Source organism: Mytilus californianus, unplaced genomic scaffold, assembly GCF_021869535.1.
Source record: "Mytilus californianus isolate M0D057914Y unplaced genomic scaffold, xbMytCali1.0.p SCAF_11, whole genome shotgun sequence".
In the NCBI taxonomy this organism is placed as follows: Eukaryota; Metazoa; Mollusca; class Bivalvia; order Mytilida; family Mytilidae; genus Mytilus; species Mytilus californianus.
The window spans coordinates 53,576,657-53,596,871 of NW_026262593.1; the positions used below are offsets into that span (position 1 = coordinate 53,576,657).

Here is a 20,215-nt window from a genome sequence, read left to right on the forward strand (position 1 = left end):
ATTTCTTGGCAATTTGATATCTTGGTTTTGACAAATTCTGAATTCAAGTCTATAGAAGTCTTGTACTGTGCTGAACAGTGAAACTCATTTTTTCAATGAAAACTAGCAGAACCTTGAGCTGAGCTCCCAAATTCAAGCTATTATGCTATTAAACCCCTCTCCCTGAAAAAAACCCTGAAGATAAAGACTAAACTTGTAAATTGGGTTTGCCTTAGAAATCACAATATTGAAGCTCTGTTGAAAAAAATCACATTACAATACTGTCAAACACATTTTTTTTGGGGTCTAATTTCTGTTTGAAAGTTAGGAAAATTGTCTATTTACGTACCAAAATGTTTTTCTATTGATTTGAGGGTACTCAGAGAACGACGTCCATCCACCATATTTATAGCCAGTCCACTTTTACCAAATCGCCCTGTTCGACCAATTCTGTGAAGATATGTCTCGTAATCAGGCTGGAAATCTTGTGTCAGAGGAGGGTCAAAGTTCACTACTACTGTAACCTGTTCTACATCAATTCCTGAAAAATAATAATCAATCTTAGTCGATGCATTCAAAATATCTTTTGGATTAACTGGTCAAAATAACTATTTCTAGATGGGTCAGTCTTAGTTGTGGCTTAAACTTATATTTACTGTAAACAAACATATTTTTAGCGGATATTTTATTTCAAGTTAAGGCCTTTCTAGTGGGCTTTGTAGCTATTTATTTTCACCATTTTCTTGTTTTTTCATTATGTATTCAAATAAGGATAGATCAAAGTTTTAAGTATTCACAAGGATTTATTTTCTACTTTCGAAAGTCACTAAAATAAGTTGGTTTTCAGTATTGTCACCCACAAAACAATAGTTTTTAAAAAGTTTTATTTTCTTTAATGGAACCAAATCTTAGCATTAGAATATACATGTAATGTTCAGCTTATTTACTACCTTCAAATAAATGGGGAATGTGTCCATGGGACACAGATGATGCCCCCTCTTGCATATAACATAAAGGGACATAACTCAAGAAATGATAACTAGAGGCTCTAAAGAACCTGTCGCTCACCTTGGTCTATGTGCATATTAAACAAAGGACAAAGGACACAGATGGATTCATGACAAAATTGTGTTTTGGTGATGGTGATGTGTTTGTAGATCTTACTTTACTGAACATTCTTGCTGCTTACAATTATCTCTATCTATAATGAACTTGGCCAAGTAGTTACAGTGGAAAATATTTTTTTAAATTTACAAAAATTTACAAAATTTATGAAAATTGTAAAAAAATTGACTATAAAGGGCAATAACTCCTTCAGGGGTCAATTGACAATTTTGGTCATGTTGACTTATTTGTAGATCTTACTTTGCTGTACATTATTGCTGTTTACAGTTTATCTCTATCTATAATAATATTCAAGATAATAACAAAAAGCTGCAAAATTTTCTTAAAATTACCAATTCAGGGGCAGCAACCCAACAATGTGTTGCCTGATTGGTCTGAAAATTTCAGGGCCATTTTTTTTTAGCCATGTCGGCCATCTTGGTTCGCGGGCGGGGTCATCAGACACTTTTTTTAAACTAGATACCCTAATGATGATTGTGGACAAGTTTGATTAAATTTGTCTCAGTAGTTTCAGAGGAAAAGATTTTTGTAAAAGATTACAAAAATTTACGAGAAATGGTTAAAAATTGACTATAAAGGGCAATAACTCTTTAAGGGGTCATCTGACCATTTTGGTCAAGTTGACTTATTTGTAGATCTTACTTTGCTGAACATTATTGCTGTTTACAGTTTATCTCTATCTATAATAATATTCAAGATAATAACCAATAAAATGCTCCGCTGGGGCGCAGCTTGATACGACCGCAGAGGTCGAACCCTGAACAGTTGAGCCAAGTATGGACACAACATTCAAGCTTGATACAGCACTGAATTTGGATTGTAATTAAATATTTGACACAGCATAGGTTTCTGACACAGAATGAAAGTGGTCTAAGAACTTAAAAATTTTTAATTTACCTATTCAAACCATATCATTATTATTTGCCTTTATATATAAATCAGAAATAACAAATTTAAAATGGAAAATTTTAAAGAAAAAAAAAAAGAAAAAAAAATCCCCCCCAAATTTTTTGAACCCCCTTATGATTCATCACCCCCAAACTCAATCCCAGCCTTCCCTTTGTGGTATGGTACTTTGCAGTACAATTTCAGAGAGATCCATACACTTGAACATAAGTTATTGTCTGGAAACTAGAAAAATGCTTGTTTTTTGGCCCCTTTTTGGCCCCAAATTCCTAAACGTTTAGGGCAATTACCCCCAAACTCAAACCCAGCTTTCCCTTTGTGATATGGAACCTTGCAGTACAATTTCTTAAAGATCTATACACTTACACACAAGTTATTGTCCTGAAACTAGAAAAATGCTTGTTTTTTTGCCCTTTTATGGCCCCTAATTCCTAAAATTTTTAGGGAATTACCCCCAAAATCAATCCCAGCCTTCCCTTTGTGGTATGGTACTTTGCAGTACAATTTCAGAGAGATCCATACACCTGAACACAAGTTATTGTCTGGAAACTAGAAAAATGCTTATTTTTGGCCCCTTTTTGGACCCTTATTCCTAAACTTTTTGGGCAATTACCCCAAAACTCAATTCCAGCTTTTCCTTTGTGATATGGAACCTTGTAGTACAATTTCATAAAGATCTTTACACTTACATACAAGTTATTGTCATGAAACTAGAAAAATGCTTGTTTTTTGCCCCTTTTTGGCCCCTAATTCCTAAAATTTGGAGGCAATTACCCCCAAAATCAATCCCAGCATTCCTTTTGTGATATGGAACCTTGTGATACAATGTCAGAGAGATCCATACACTTACACACAAGTTATTGTCATGAAACTAGAAAAATGCTTGTTTTTTGCCCTTTTTGGCCACTAATTCCTAAAATTTGGAGGCAATTACCCCCAAAATCAATCCCAGCATTTCCTTTGTGATATGGAACCTTGTGATACAATGTCAGAGAGATCCATACACTTACACACAAGTTATTGTCCTGAAACTAGAAAAATGCTTGTTTTTTGCCCCTTTTTGGCCCTTATTCCTCAAATTTGGAGGCAATTACCCCCAAAATCAATCCCAGCATTTCCTTTGTGATATGGAACCTTGTGGTACAATGTCAGAGAGATCCATACACTTACACACAAGTTTTGTCTGGAAGTTACAAAAATGCTTATTTTTGGCCCCTTTTTGGCCCTTATTCCTTAACTGTTGGTACCATAACCCCCAAAATCAATCCCCACCTTCCTTTTGTGTTATTGAACCTTATGGTAAAATTTCATAGAGATCCATTCACTGAAACTAAAGTAAGAGTGCGAAAACTAATGTGTCTTCGAACAACTTCGACGACGACGCCAACGTCATACCAATATACCAAAAATTTTTTTGCGGTCATATAAAAACGGCAAAATTTCCTTAAAATTACCAATTCAGGGGCAGCAACCCATCAATGGGTTGTCAGATTCATCTGAAAATTTCAGGGCAGATAGATCTTGACCTGATAAACAATTTTACCCCCATGTCAGATTTGCTCTAAAAGCTTTGGTTTCAGAGATATAAGCCAAAATCTACATTTTACCCCTATGTTCTATTTTTAGCTATGGCGGCCATCTTGGTTGGTTGGCCGGGTCACCGGACACATTTTTTAAACTAGATACCCAAATGATGATTGTGGCCAAGTTTGGTCAAATTTGGCCCAGTACCGTTCCTACTCGCTTATTAGTCGGAAAATTGGGAGTAAAATTTATAATCCAGAGAGGGGGACCGACTAATAGACGAGATCTAGCGACCAGAGGAAAAATCCAAGCTTGAGAAAAGTGGTCAAGAGTGAATTTCCTGGTCAAAACTACGTTTTTGATTGCCAAACCTACATAAATCAATAAATAAAAAGTTTTTGTTGAAAATAAATGACTACAATACTGTCTTTGTGTTTTATTTGTTCTTTGGTAAACATTTTCTGCAAATTCGTGTTGAAATTCTACTGTTTCCGGTTTGTGTATTGATTTTCATGGTCACATGGTTTTCCTATAAACCCAAAAGAAGAGCCAAGAACCAAAAATGAAAAGGAGATAACAATGTACCAAATATGTGAAAGGATGTTTTCAGCGGAGTTATTGTGTCATTATTGTGATATCATGATATCAATTCAATGCTTATAAATCATATAATATTAAAAAAATAATTTTAAGATTCATTCCCAAAATCAAAATATTATTCATTAAAGTGTCTCAGGTAAACAAAAATTACAAAATTGTTTGACAAGCCAATATAATCCATTGATAACCCCAATTAAGAGACAAAGAGTTGTATTCACTAAAGGTGTGAAAACTATCAGTGATAGGTAAACAGATGACACTAATGAGTTGGAGTTATTTTAATGTATTGATTAGCTTCACTTAATTTTTTTAATCCTTTAATCATCACAATATAATAAGAATTATGAAGTGTACATGCTCATTTAACACCAAGTTATGTATGCTGTGAAAAATATTTTCATCAAGTGTTGATTGACTTTAAATTTTTCAGGTTCATATTGGTTTATATTCACTTTTCTCAAACAATAGGTTATTATTCATACCCTACAAAATCATTGATGCATTATGTAAACAACACATGGCTAATCTAACATTTGAACAGTGAACAAAACAAGAGAAATGAATACATCTTTATTATTAACAGCAATATAAATTATCATGATGAGCATCAACTAAATTCAAACCAAACAAACATTAATGCAGAAATGAATATTATTCCTGGATTTGCATTGGTTTTACCGACGTTCAGTTACTGTCAGCTGAAAAAAAAATGCCCAAATTTTGTCCGACTTATACGAGGGTCAAGACTAAATCCTTAGAATTTGGAGCTGAAAAGGGCCCCCGACTTATAGTAGGATCGACTATTAGGCGAGTTTCTACGGTAGTTTCAGAGGAGAAGACTTTTGTAAAAGTTTACGGACAACGGACGCCAAGCGATGAGAAAAGCTCACTTGGCCCTTTGGGCCATGTGAGCTAAAAATGACGCTACCCAAATTCATACTTGATCTGAGTTTTGTGGTAATAAGCTTTGTGTATAAGTTTCATAACATTTGGTTGAGGCAAACTTAAGTCAGAGAACGGAAACGAAAATATTCAGTAATTTTTCCATTTGTAAAGGGGTATAACTCTAGAACGGTAAAAGCGATGCCACCAAAATTCAAAATTGATCTGTGTTTTTTGGTAATAAGCATTGTGTACAAGAGTCATAACATTTGGTGGAGGCAAACTTAAGAGAACGGAAACGAAAAATTCAGCATTTTCTCTATTTTTAAAGGGGCATAACTCTAGAAAGGTTAAAGTGACGCCACCAAAATTCAAACTTGGTCTGTGTATTGTGGTAATAAGCATTGTGTATAAGTTTCATAACATTTGGTTGAGGCAAACTTAAGTTAGAGAAAATGGAAACGAAAAAATCGGTAATTTTTCCATTTGTAAAGGGGCATAACTCTTGAAAAGTAAAAGTGACACCATCCAAATTAAAACTTAAACTGTGTTTTGTGGTAATAAGCATTGTGTATAAGTTTCATAACATTTGGTTGAGGCAAACTAAGGTTAGAGAACGGATACCAATTTCGGGATGTACGGACATACAGACCGACAAGGGCAAAACTTAATGCCCCCTCCACTACGGCAGGGGCATAAAAACACCAAGGGTACTCTCATTTTTACATATCAAGATAAATGTTAAAAATATAAAAAAAAAAATACTGATTATAGAAAAACATAATGTTCAGTAAAATTGCTGTGTACTCATCATTGAGCTGAATTAAAACACTAGCTGTTGTAAAGCCGATTAATGAATGATAATTCAAAATAAAATGCTCCGCAGGGCGCAGCTTGATACGACCGCAGAGGTCGAACCCTGAACAGTTGGGGCAAGTATGGACACAACATTCAAGCTTGATACAGCTCTGAATTTGGATTGTGATTAAATATTTGACACAGCATAGGTTTCTGACACAGAATGAATGTGGTCTAAGAACTTAAAAATTTTAAATTGGACATTCACCTATTATGGTCCAATATCCAAAATCTAAATACATGGTTAGATTCAGCATATCAAAGAACCCCAAGAATTCAATTTTTGATGAAATCAAACAAAGTTTTATTTTAGACCCTTTTGACCTCAATGTGGACAAAGTTGATAACGGGGCCCAAAAATCAAAAATCTAAATACATGGTTAGATTCAGCATATCAAAGAACCCCATGTATTCAATTTTTGTTGAAATCAAACAAAGTTTAATTTTGGACCCCGATTTGGACCAACTTGAAAACTGGGCCCATAATCAAAAATCTAAATACATGTTTAGATTCAGCATATCAAAGAACCCTAAAAAATCAATTTTTGTTAAAATCAAACTAAGTTTAATTTTGGACCCTTTGGACCTTAATGTAGACCAATTTGAAAACGGAACCAAAAATTAAGAATCTAAATACACGGTTAGATTCGGCATATCAAAGAACCCCAATAATTCAATTTTTGATGAAATCAAACAAAGTTAAATTTTGGACCCTTTGGACCTCAATGTGGACCAATTTAAAAACGGGGCCCAAAATCCAAAAACTTAATACACGGTTAGATTCAGAATATTAAAGAACCCCAAGATTTCAAGAATAAAACCCCATTGAAATTGATCAAGAAATAAGCAATTTATACGAAGTATCTTCTTTTGCACAATACTGTGCAATTGAATATTTCTTGCTATTGCGCAATACTGTACAATTGACAATTTCTTGCTATTGCGCAATATTGTGCTATTGGATATTTCTTGCTATTGCGCAATACTGTGCAATTGAAGATTTCTTGCTATTGCGCAATACTGTGCAATTGAAGATTTCCTGCTATTGTGCAATACTGTACAATTGAAAATTTCTTGCTATTGCACAATACTTATTATATAATAATTTACACATCCTGTTTGGTGTGTATCTCCTACCATATCATTATTATTTGCTTTTAAATATAAATCAGAAATAACCAACTTAAAATGGAAAATTTTAAAAGAAAAAAAAAAGAAACCCCCCCCCCCCCCCCAATTTTTTGAACCCCCTTATGATTCATCACCCCCAAACTCAATCCCAGCCTTCCCTTTGTGGTATGGTACCTTGAAGTACAATTTCAGAGAGATCCATACACTTGAACACAAGTTATTGTCTGGAAACTAGAAAAATGCTTATTTTTGGCCCCTTTTTGGCCCCCAATTCCTAAACGTTTAGGGCAATTACCCCCAAACTCAATTCCAGCTTTCCCTTAGTGATATGGAACCTTGTAGTACAATTTCAGAAATATCCAAACACTAACACACAAGTTATTGTCATGAAACTAGAAAAATGCTTGTTTTTTGCCCCTTTTTTGGCCCCTAATTCCTAAAATTTTGAGGCAATTACCCCCAAAATCAATTACAGCCTTCCCTTTGTGATATGGAACCTTGTGGTACAATGTCAGAGAGATCCATACACTAACACACAAGTTATTGTCTGGAAGTTACAAAAATGCTTATTTTTGGCCCCTTTTCGGCCCCTAATTCCTTAACTGTTGGTACCATAACCCCCAAAATCAATCCCAACCTTCCTTTCGTGGTATCGAACCTTATGGTAAAATTTCATGGAGATCCATTCACTTAAACTAAAGTTAGAGTGCCAAAACCAATGTGTCTTCGGACGACGCCGGACGACGCCGACGTCATACCAATATACGACCAAAATTTTTTTAATTTTTGCGGTCGTATAAAAAGCATGCAAAATTTTTCTGAATTAACAGTAATGTATGCATAAAAATAATCCCTTTAATTATTACTAACACCCACCTCTTGCTGTCACATTAGTTGTTATCAGGACTTTTTCTTTGCCTTCTTTAAATCTGTTAATAATGGCTGCTCTTTGTTCTATTGTCAACTCTCCTGTCAGTAAACCTACAACATGGCCATCTTTTGTCATCATTTCTGCTAACCAGGCAGCTGTTTTTCTTGTCTAAAAATAGCAAAGAAGTTGGTTTTCTCATTTTGTCATGTTTGAGCATTATTATAATTTACTATACTGTATGGGTTTTGCTAATTGTTGTAAGCCATACAGTGCCCTAAAGTTGCTTACATTCTTATTCAATGGTCTCTAAGTCTGGTGGATGGTTATCTTATTGTCAATCATACCACATCTTATCTTTATGATGATGAAACGTATGTTAATATTTAGAAAATACGAACACAGGTTGCAGATTCAAGAGCACACTAGAAGTCATACAATAAGACAACTTGCATTGGACATACAGCAAGGGCTGTATTTCTGAGTATAATTTACCTTTCCTTACAAAAAATTATTCTAAAGTTACAACGAGCATACTCACAAAATTATATTTGTTTTCAAAATGCATGTTTAACAAGAAATGATTGTAACAGGATGCTGTTACGAAGTCTCCCAAACGAAGCTCCCATAATTCGTAATTCCCAGGGTCGCCTGACATTGGGCAAAGTCCAGTGAAAATTGGTTTGGTCCAGTAAAGTTATATGCATTAGTGATGCCTAGGGACTAACCCTGTATATCATTCAAATCATCTTGGCATGACAAACCAGAATATATATGGAATAAGGGTGGGGATCTTGACCATTTACAAGTTACTAGAACATTGGGGGTGGGGGGAACCCCTGGGGCCTAACCCTATACTTCTTTCAAATGTTCGAGACATGACGGACAGGAATATATATGGTTTAGGGGTGGGGATCTCGACCATTTACAAGATATTAGAACATTGGGGGTGGGGGGAACCCCTGGGGACTGACCATATACGTCATTCAAATGTTCAAGACATGACAAACAGGAATATATATGGTTTAGGGGTGGGGATCTCGACCATTTACAAGATATTAGAACTTTCTCAAATGGCAGGGGGTCGGGATGACCCCTGGGGACTAACCCTGTATATCATTCAAACCATCTTAGCATGACAAACCAGAATATATATGGTTTAGGGGTGGGGATCTTGACCACTTACAAGGTATTAGAACTTTCTTAAATGGCAGGGGGTGGGGGTGACCCCTGGGGACTAACCCTGTATTACTTTTAATGTGCTTTATCATTTAGAACATTTTCAATTAAATAGATTGTGTCTATCACAAACGGTTTTCAATTTATAATCATTTGAAAATTTAAAAAAATAAAATCCCATAGGGTTCTATAGTAAAACCCTCCTTTCATTTCGCCCCTCAAAGTACCCCTTTATAAAACCTATTGCACAAACAAAACCCTGATTGCACCACTAGACATGTTAGTCTAACATATTGTGAAACCCTAAGTTAATCTGACAAGCGGTTTCGGAGAACGGGTGTGGACAAGTTCAAATTTAAATGTGGCGGAAGAGGAAGAGGAAGAGGAAGAAGAATAATAATAATAATAAGAACTGAGCAAAAACAATAAGTCTTCCCAAACTTCGTTTGGGAGACTTAATTATCTCCCCTTAAAGTTATAAAATTATTTTTCTTTGTGTTAATCGTCACTCAGTATACTTTCTTTGTATGATGTTCCTGAACATTCATCAGATGATTTCGGAGATGTGCTAATAACTTGAATGGACAGAAAATCTAATTAATTGATGGCCCAAGTGATTTCCTTGTGTCATCATAACTCATTTTGCTGGAGTATTTGATTGGTGGAATTCAAGTCAGATTTGAGTCGAAGGCACCTGCCACGTGTCGGGTTTGAACTCACAACCTCAGTGTTGACAAGCTATATATATATTGATACTGTAGATGACCTATTTAGACCATTCGGCCTCCTAGGCTCAATGAAAGAAAAAAAAATAACATGCTCACTACAAAGAGTGGACAAAGGAGGTCATCTAGAAGTTTTGCCCAATCCAAACATTGTCCAGTGGAAATAATAAAATCCTTGTGAGCTGAAGTATAGTACTTACAGCACAAAATATCATAGACTGTCCAATTGATATTGTTCCATATATATTACTGAGTGCTTGGAATTTAGCTTCAACATCGGTGCATTCTATATAAAATTGTTTAATATTGTCTAAGCTTTCTTCTTCTCGTCGTAATTTTATAACAATTGGACTCCTGGGTATCACAGCCTGAGCAAAGTCCATCACTTGATCATCATATGTAGCAGAGAATAACAACATCTGACAAGACTGTTTGTTTAACATTCTGAAAAATAAATCATTTGATATTTCATTATAAATTTGTACTATAGAAATAAGAAGATGAGGAATGATTGCCAATGAGACAACTCTCCACCAGAGACCTATTTAGGACTTAATGAAAAAATTATGAGCAATTTTTAGTCCTGTTTGTTGCAATTGTCAAAGAGAAATTTGTACACAGAAATAATTTTACTTCTGTGGTGTAATGAACTGTTCTTGACTGATCTACCCTACTTACCTCTGTAACCTAATGGACTGATCTTGATGACCTTGTGTTGCTATCATGACGTCTGCTTCATCCAATACAAATACAGTTAATAATTTAGGGTCAAAACATTTGTGTTTTATTGCCCAATCACACACTGTGCCAGGTGTCCCTATAATGATGTGGTCATCTTTTCGCTGTCCTCTGGAAACTGTAAAATAACAAGCGGCAATCAAATAAACTATCTTTGATTGTCTCTAACATTCATTAAGGACTGTTCCAAAATTAAACATATGGGGGATGGAAGGCATTTAAAAAAAATTTTAAGACCTGGACCACCCATAAAATAAAGATATTAATTTTACTTATACACATGTAGTTCTTACTAAATTATAAGGAAAATGCAACCACCAGGGCTTCCAAAACGGTCATATATTCCAGACTTGACCGAAACTTTCATAAAAAGACCGGCTGCTCTCAGCCTCAAACGGTCAAATAGAATTGGTGTGCCACATTTTGTTATTCAAGGCATTTTCATGAAACGGTCATTCCAATTTTTACCAACTATCGATCGATAAAAATGTCCGTTTGGGGCCTTGGGCATGTCCGTTTGGGCATTTTAGTTTATAATTGTGGCAATCTATTTCACAAAGATATTTCGGTCATTATTGGGTTTAATAAAACAGAAGCAGCATATTTCAGATACTTTGAAGTGTCTCAGTTAGTCTAATCCTCTGGGTACATAAATGTACAGCTTGGTCTTTAGCTTGTGTACATCAATCAAAAGTAGAATAAAATGCTTCGCTGGGCGCAGCTTGATACGACCGCAGAGGTCGAACCCTGAACAGTTGGGGCAAGTATGGACACAACATTCAAGCTTGATACAGCTCTGAATTTGGATTGTGATTAAATATTTGACACAGCATAGGTTTCTGACACAGAATGAATGTGGTCTAAGAACTTCAATTTTTTTAATTTACCTATTATGGTCCAATGTCCAAAATCAAAATACATGGTTAGATTCAGCATATCAAAGAACCCCATATATTCAATTTTTGTTGAAATCAAACAAAGTTTAATTTTGGACCCCAACTTGGACAAACTTGAAAACTGGTCCCATAATCAAAAATCTAAACACATGTTTAGATTCAGCATATCAAAGTACCCCAAGAATTCAATTTTTGTTAAAATCAAACTAAGTTTAATTTTGGACCCTTTGGACCTTAATGTAGACCAATTTAAAAAACGGGACCCAAAATTAAAAATCTAAAAACACGGTTAGATTTGGCATATCAAAGAACCCCAATAATTCAATTTTTGATGAAATCAAACAAAGTTTAATTTTGGACCCTTTTGACCACAATATGAACCAATTTGATAGCGGGCCTACAAAATAAAAAATCTAAATACATGGTAAGATTCAGCATATCAAAGAACCCCATATATTCAATTTTTGTTGAAATCAAACAAAGTTTAATTTTGGACCCCAATTTGGACCAACTTGAAAACTGGGCCAAAAATCTAAAATCTAAATACATGTTTAGATTCAGCATATCAAAGAACCCCATATATTCAATTTTTGTTGAAATCAAACAAAGTTTAATTTTGGACCCCAACTTGGACCAACTTGAAAACTGGTCCCATAATCAAAAATCTAAACACATGTTTAGATTCAGCATATCAAAGAACCCCAAAAATTCAATTTTTGTTAAAATCAAACTAAGTTTAATTTTGGACCCTTTGGACCTTAATGTAGACCAATTTAAAAAACGGGACCCAAAATTAAAAATCTAAATACACGGTTAGATTTGGCATATCAAAGAACCCCAATAATTCAATTTTTGATGAAATCAAACAAAGTTTAATTTTGGACCCTTTTGACCTCAATATGAACCAATTTGATAGCGGGCCCACAAATAAAAAATCTAAATACATGGTAAGATTCAGCATATCAAAGAACCCCATATATTCAATTTTTGTTGAAATCAAACAAAGTTTAATTTTGGACCCCAATTTGGACCAACTTGAAAACTGGGCCAAAAATCTAAAATCTAAATACATGTTTAGATTCAGCATATCAAAGAACCCCATATATTCAATTTTTGTTGAAATCAAACAAAGTTTAATTTTGGACCCCAACTTGGACCAACTTGAAAACTGGTCCCATAATCAAAAATCTAAACACATGTTTAGATTCAGCATATCAAAGAACCCCAAAAATTCAATTTTTGTTAAAATCAAACTAAGTTTAATTTTGGACCCTTTGGACCTTAATGTAGACCAATTTAAAAAACGGGACCCAAAATTAAAAATCTAAATACACGGTTAGATTTGGCATATCAAAGAACCCCAATAATTAAATTTTTGATGAAATCAAACAAAGTTTAATTTTGGACCCTTTTGACCTCAATATGAACCAATTTGATAGCGGGCCCACAAATAAAAAATCTAAATACATGGTAAGATTCAGCATATCAAAGAACCCCATATATTCAATTTTTGTTGAAATCAAACAAAGTTTAATTTTGGACCCCAATTTGGACCAACTGGAAAACTGGGCCAAAAATCTAAAATCTAAATACATGTTTAGATTCAGCATATCAATGAACCCCATATATTCAATTTTTGTTGAAATCAAACAAAGTTTAATTTTGGACCCCAACTTGGACCAACTTGAAAACTGGGCCCATAATCAAAATTCTAAACACATGTTTAGATTCAGCATATCAAAGAACCCCAAGAATTCAATTTTTGTTAAAATCAAACTAAGTTTAATTTTGGACCCTTTGGACCTTAATGTAGACCAATTTAAAAGCGGGACCCAAAATTAAAAATCTAAATACACGGTTAGATTTGGCATATCAAAGAACCCCAATAATTCAATTTTTGATGAAATCAAACAAAGTTTAATTTTGGACCCTTTTGACCTCAATATGAACCAATTTGATAGCGGGTCCACAAATAAAAAATCTAAATACATGGTTAGATTCAGCATATCAAAGAACCCCAAGAATTCAATTTTTGGTGAAATCAAACAAAGTTTAATTTTGGACCCTTTTGACCTTAATGTGGACAAAGTTGATAACGGGGCCCAAAAATCAAAAATCTAAATACATGGTTAGATTCAGCATATCAAAGAACCCCATATATTCAATTTTTGTTGAAATCAAACAAAGTTTAATTTTGGACCCTGATTTGGACCAACTTGAAAACTGGGCCCATAATCAAAAATCTAAATACATGTTTAGATTCAGCATATCAAAGAACCCTAAAAATTCAATTTTTGTTAAAATCAAACTAAGTTTAATTTTGGACCCTTTTGACCTTAATGTAGACCAATTTGAAAACGGAAACAAAAATTAAGAATCTAAATACACGGTTAGATTCGGCATATCAAAGAACCCCAATAATTCAATTTTTGATGAAATCAAACAAAGTTAAATTTTGGACCCTTTGGACCTCAATGTGGACCAATTTAAAAACGGGGCCCAAAATCCAAAAACTTAATACACGGTTAGATTCAGCATATTAAAGAACCCCAAGAATTCAAGAATAAAACCCCATTGAAATTGATCAAGAAATAAGCAATTTATACGAAGTATCTTCTTTTGCACAATACTGTGCAATTGAATATTTCTTGCTATTGTGCAATACTGTACAATTGACAATTTCTTGCTATTGCGCAATATTGTGCTATTGGATATTTCTTGCTATTGCGCAATACTGTGCAATTGAAGATTTCTTGCTATTGCGCAATACTGTGCAATTGAAGATTTCTTGCAATTGTGCAATACTGTGCAATTGAAAATTTCTTGCTATTGCACAATACTTATTATATAATAATTTACACATCCTGTTTGGTGTGTATCTCCTACCATATCATTATTATTTGCTTTTAAATATTAATCAGAAATAACCAACTTAAAATGGAAAATTTTAAAAGAAAAAAAAAAAGGAAAAAAAGAAAAAAAAAGAAACCCCCCCCCCCCCCCCCCAAATTTTTTGAACCCCCTTATGATTCATCACCCCCAAACTCAATCCCAGCCTTCCCTTTGTGGTATGGTACCTTGCAGTACAATTTCAGAGAGATCCATACACTTGAACACAAGTTATTGTCTGGAAACTAGAAAAATGCTTATTTTTGGCCCCTTTTTGGCCCCCAATTCCTAAACGTTTCAGGCAATTACCCCCAAACTCAATTCCAGCTTTCCCTTTGTGATATGGAACCTTGTAGTACAATTTCAGAAATATCCAAACACTTACACACAAGTTATTTTCATGAAACTAGAAAAATGCTTGTTTTTTGCCCCTTTTTTGGCCCCTAATTCCTAAAATTTTGAGGCAATTACCCCCAAAATCAATTACAGCCTTCCCTTTGTGATATGGAACCTTGTGGTACAATGTCAGAGAGATCCATACACTTACACACAAGTTATTGTCTGGAAGTTACAAAAATGCTTATTTTTGGCCCCTTTTTGGCCCCTAATTCCTTAACTGTTGGTACCATAACCCCCAAAATCAATCCCAACCTTCCTTTCGTGGTATTGACCCTTATGGTAAAATTTCATGGAGATCCATTCACTTAAACTAAAGTTAGAGTGCGAAAACCAATGTGTCTTCGGACGACGCCGGACGACGCCAGACGACGACGACGACGACGACGACGACGCCAACGTCATACCAATATACGACCAAAAAATTTTCAATTTTTGCGGTCGTATAAAAAGCACGTTTTCTTTTATTTAAATAACAACAAGCTGTCAAACAATTATCCCTTCAATAAGTTATATTGAAGCCATAAATCATTCACTGATTACAGGTTTGTTACCTTTGATGAGGTGTCCTTAGCTTGTCTTTATCAATAGAATTAATGATGCATAACAATGTACATAAAGGTAATCAGGTAAACGAGGTCAAACATGTAAGCGTGTATGGAACAACATCCTATTTAATTACGCTTTATAGATATTATTTTAAATGAGCAATCAGTTTAAAAAAGTATCCTGATATTTAAAAGTTATTCTTCAAATAAGGATATTTATAAAAGAATAAGTATGATATATATTATTTTATTTAACACTGTACATCGTGTTAAATACTGGGGTACTCTCAAGGGGAAAATTTACTAAAATATATAGGAAAAACACCGAGAATAGCTTTGCTTGGGTATACCAAGCTGAGTTGTCCAATAAATAAGGGGGGCGTTCTCTATTCTTGTTTTCATATTAAAAACTGTTTTTATAATTAAAATCATAAAGAACAAGAAATGATTGTAACAGGATGCTGTTACGAAGTCTCCCAAACGAAGCTCCCATAATTCGTAATTCCCAGGGTCGCCTGACATTGGGCAACTTCCAGTGAAAATTGGTTTGGTCCAGTAAAGTTATATGCATTAGTGATGCCTGGGGACTAACCTTGTATATCATTCAAATAATCTTGGCATGACAAACCAGAATACATATGGTTCAGGGGTGGGGATCTCAACCATTTACAAGATACTAGAACATTGGGGGTGGGGAAGAACCCCTGGGGACTGGCCCTATACGTCATTCAAATGTTCATTACATGACGAACAGGAATATATATGGTTTAGGGGTGGGGATCTCAACCATTTACAAGATATTAGAACATTGGGGGTGGGGGGAACCCCTGGGGACTGACCGTATACGTCATTCAAATGTTCGACACATGACAAATAGGAATATATATGGTTTAGGGGTGGGGATCTCAACCATTTACAAGATATTAGAACTTTCTCAAATGGCAGGGGGTGGGGGTGACCCTGGGGACTAACCCTGTGTTTCATTTGATGTGCTTTATCATGACAAACCAGAATATATATGGTTTAGGGGTGGGGATCTCGACCATTTACAAGATATTAGAACTTTCTCAAATGGCATGGGGGTCGGGATGACCCCTGGGGACTAACCCTGTATATCATTCAAACCATCTTAGCATGACAAACCAGAATATATATGGTTTAGGGGTGGGGATCTTGACCACTTACAAGGTATTAGAACTTTCTTAAATGGCAGGGGGTGGGGGTGACCCCTGGGGACTAACCCTGTATTTCATTTGATGTGCTTTATCATGACAAACCAGAATATATATGGTTTAGGGGTGGGGATCTCGACCATTTACAAGATATTAGAACTTTCTCAAATGGCAGGGGGTCGGGATGACCCCTGGGGACTAACCCTGTATATCATTCAAACCATCTTAGCATGACAAACCAGAATATATATGGTTTAGGGGTGGGGATCTTTACCACTTACAAGATATTAGAACTTTCTTAAATGGCAGGGGGTGGGGTGACCCCTGGGGACCAACCCTGTATTTCATTTGATGTGCTTTATCATGACAAACCAGAATATATATGGTTTAGGGGTGGGGATCTTGACCATTTACAAGATATTAGATCTTTCTCAAATGGCAGGGGGTCGGGATGACCCCTGGGGACTAACCCTGTATATCATTCAAACCATCTTAGCATGACAAACCAGAATATATATGGTTTAGGGGTGGGGATCTTGACCACTTACAAGATATTAGAACTTTCTTAAATGGCAGGGGGTGGGGGTGACCCCTGGGGACTTACCCTGTATTACATTTGATGTGCTTTATCATGACAAACCAGAATATATATGGTTTAGGGGTGGGGATCTCGACCATTTACAAGATATTAGAACTTTCTCAAATGGCAGGGGGTCGGGATGACCCCTGGGGACTAACCCTGTATATCAATCAAACAATCTTAGCATGACAAACCAGAATATATATGGTTTAGGGGTGGGGATCTTGACCATTTACAAGGTATTAGAACTTTCTTAAATGGCAGGGGGTGGGGGGTGACCCCTGGGGACTAACCCTGTATTTCATTTAATGGACTTTATCATTTAGAACATTTTCAATTAAAAAGATTGTTTCTATCACAAACGGTTTTCAATTTATAATCATTTGAAAATTTAAAAAAATAAAATCCCATAGGGTTCTATAGTAAAACCCTCTTTTCTTTTTGCCCCTCAAAGTACCCCTTTATAAACCCCATTGCACAAACAAAACCCTGATTGCACCACTAGACATGTTAGTCTAACATATTATGAAACCCTAAGTTAATCTGACAAGCGGTTTTGGAGAACGGGTGCGGACAAGTTCAAATTTAAAAGCGGCGGAAGAAGAAGAAGAAGAAGAAGAAGAAGAATAATAATAATAATAAGAACTGAGCAAAAACAATAAGTCTTCCCAAACTTCGTTTGGGAGACTTAATAATATCCAATCATGACAATCTCCGACTGTTATAAAGACTTTGTCTCAAATTGAACTTTACAAATCTGCCATCATGGGCAAACGTAAACGTGACGATTCCGATCAAAATTCGAAATCGTACAAAGATAAATGTTATCACTGTTCAGTAGATTTTACACGGTTTAAAACAATATCCTTCATTGGGCCTCCTCAATGTTATCTATAAATACCGCATCAGTTGTAAAAGTCACGTGGTCAGGTAATCAATACACAAAAAGAAAAGTATCACATGTATTGATGATCAAGTTGTACTGCAATTAAAGCCAACATCAACAGTTTCAAATAAGATGGCCTTAATTTACAAAGTGTTAAGTACTCACAGAGAGAAAATAGATTATATAAACAGACACAAAAACATGAGAACAGTCAGGTACTGAAGCTGATTGATGCAATGATGATTACTGTATTACGATACACAGAAAAATGACACAATACCGAGGATAATATTTTATTTATTTTTAGAATGAAGAAAACAAAACAGTTATAAATAATTTTATTGCATATAACACTACTAATTATTTAGACACATATATCAATTTATGCATCCTCTCAGTTACATTTAAGTATCCAGCTGATCATTGACCGTCAAAAATATTTCTTTGAAAAATGTCCGGCTGTCGTCAGGAAATTTTGGAAGCCATGGCAACCACCAATATTTAATTAATTTGAGTGCCTCCCATCCTCCCACAAGATAAATTTTGGAACTGCCCTAAGATCTTCTAGACAATGCTATACTCTGGCCTTTTAGAGCTCGACATAGACAGTTGTGTGTATTGTTAACTCTACATTAAACTCTAGATATCTTTTGGTTTTTGTGTTGTTGGGTTGATGTCTCATTTGTGTGTACCATGATGATGATGATAACGGATGGATGTTAAATCTCCAGTGGCAAGTTTAATGAATATTTAAGAAAAGAAACATGTTAACATGTTGTAGTATGAACCCTGCTTTACTTGGACCAACACACTGACCAAGACTTTTAACTTACTAGATCACAAGGTACCAGTCTGCAGGACTACATGACACCATTTCTGGTAAGAAATTTCAAATCTTTGGTTCGACTTGCTGAGGATCAAACCCACAACCTCTGGCAATGAGGGCAAGCAAGCTACCACAAGACCAGAGAGGCTTGATGTATACCAGACATCTCTTCTTATTCATATATCACATAAACTTATGTACCTTAATGAGGTAATTAATTGTTTGAAAGTTTATTTTTGAGCTTAATAACATTTTTTTTTAACGATAAATGTTCAATTTTTCATTATACATGTACTTGACTATACACCAATCTCAAATTGTTTTTTATGAATGAGTAATAATGGTCAATCGGTGTAAAAGACGTCATTGAATAATCAGTTCTTACTGTGCCGTAATAACACATGCATTGTGACATAGGAAATGTACGGGAAAGTACACAAATTCAAAAGTCGTCTATTGATACAACACTACAAGACAGAATGACTAAATTACCTCTTTCTCCTCGGACAGCATAACCAATTCTGAGTCCTGTCATTTTCTGTCCCATCTGTTCAACATTTTGTCCAATCTGTAAAGCTAATTCATATGTGGGTGCTAAACAGAGACACTAAAATGTAAAATAAAATCAAACATTAAATTATTTTTGTCATGTGGTTGCTATTTTTTTTACTTGTTTCAACATTACTTTTCAAAATATATCATAGAAAAATATAGTACTGTGGATTGATTTATTTTCGTTGATTGTGGAAAAATATACATTTTTCGTGGATATTTGATTTTGTGGTTTTGCCAATGTCTGCATACAAGCATAATAGGAAACTTGTACTTAATTGAACATGAAAACCTCAACCTTGAAAAAAAAAATTTGTGACCCATATTTTTGAAAATAGCATGATATAAACTACATTTTGGTAAAGTGTTAAAACATTCTATTATTTTTGATTTATTACCACCATGTACCTTTAAATGAGATTTTATGAAAATATGCCACAACCAATACAAACCTGGGGATAATCTTTGCTGATATCAACTCTACTTAACATTGTTAAGACAAATGCTGCTGTTTTTCCTGTTCCACTCTGACTCTGTGCTATCATGTTTACAGGTCTATAATAAACAAATGAAGAGCTTATCTTATGAATTTGAAAGAAAACATCTTTTTGGTGATTTTTTCCTTATAAAATGTGCATGCCTTGTAAACAGAAAAGTTTACCATCTTAAATAAACAGCTGCGCCATGAGCGCATGATACCCCCGTCGCTTTTTCAAAGAATAAAGTTCAATAACTTCTCAATGTCATATCAGGAATTTATGAAAAACTAAAGGGAGGTTATCTTAGTCACCAAAGTTTCATGAAAACTGCTCAAAGCACTTTAAAGATATTGTCAGAAAACTGGAAAATCACCCCTTTTTATGAATAAAATCCCATAACTCGGAAACATAAAACTAAAATTTATAAAAATCAAAAGGGAGCTTACGTCAATAGATATAAACAATTTACCAAAGTT

The 20,215-nt window shown here is 34.8% G+C and overlaps 1 protein-coding gene across 2 annotated transcripts in view; it reads right to left on the reverse strand.

Annotated features, from left to right (window-relative positions):
• Positions 1 to 20,215, reverse strand: part of LOC127720307 (ATP-dependent RNA helicase DDX19A-like) — a 41,154-nt gene that overhangs the window by 3,292 nt on the left and 17,647 nt on the right. For both annotated transcript variants that reach the window (XM_052226875.1, XM_052226874.1), the window contains 6 exons: positions 19,713 to 19,815; positions 19,201 to 19,315; positions 10,456 to 10,633; positions 9,978 to 10,221; positions 7,882 to 8,044; positions 329 to 520 (listed from right to left, as the gene is read on the reverse strand). In XM_052226875.1, the coding sequence (XP_052082835.1) occupies positions 329 to 520; positions 7,882 to 8,044; positions 9,978 to 10,221; positions 10,456 to 10,633; positions 19,201 to 19,315; positions 19,713 to 19,815 (995 nt within the window). The remainder of the gene's footprint in view (positions 1 to 328; positions 521 to 7,881; positions 8,045 to 9,977; positions 10,222 to 10,455; positions 10,634 to 19,200; positions 19,316 to 19,712; positions 19,816 to 20,215) is intronic.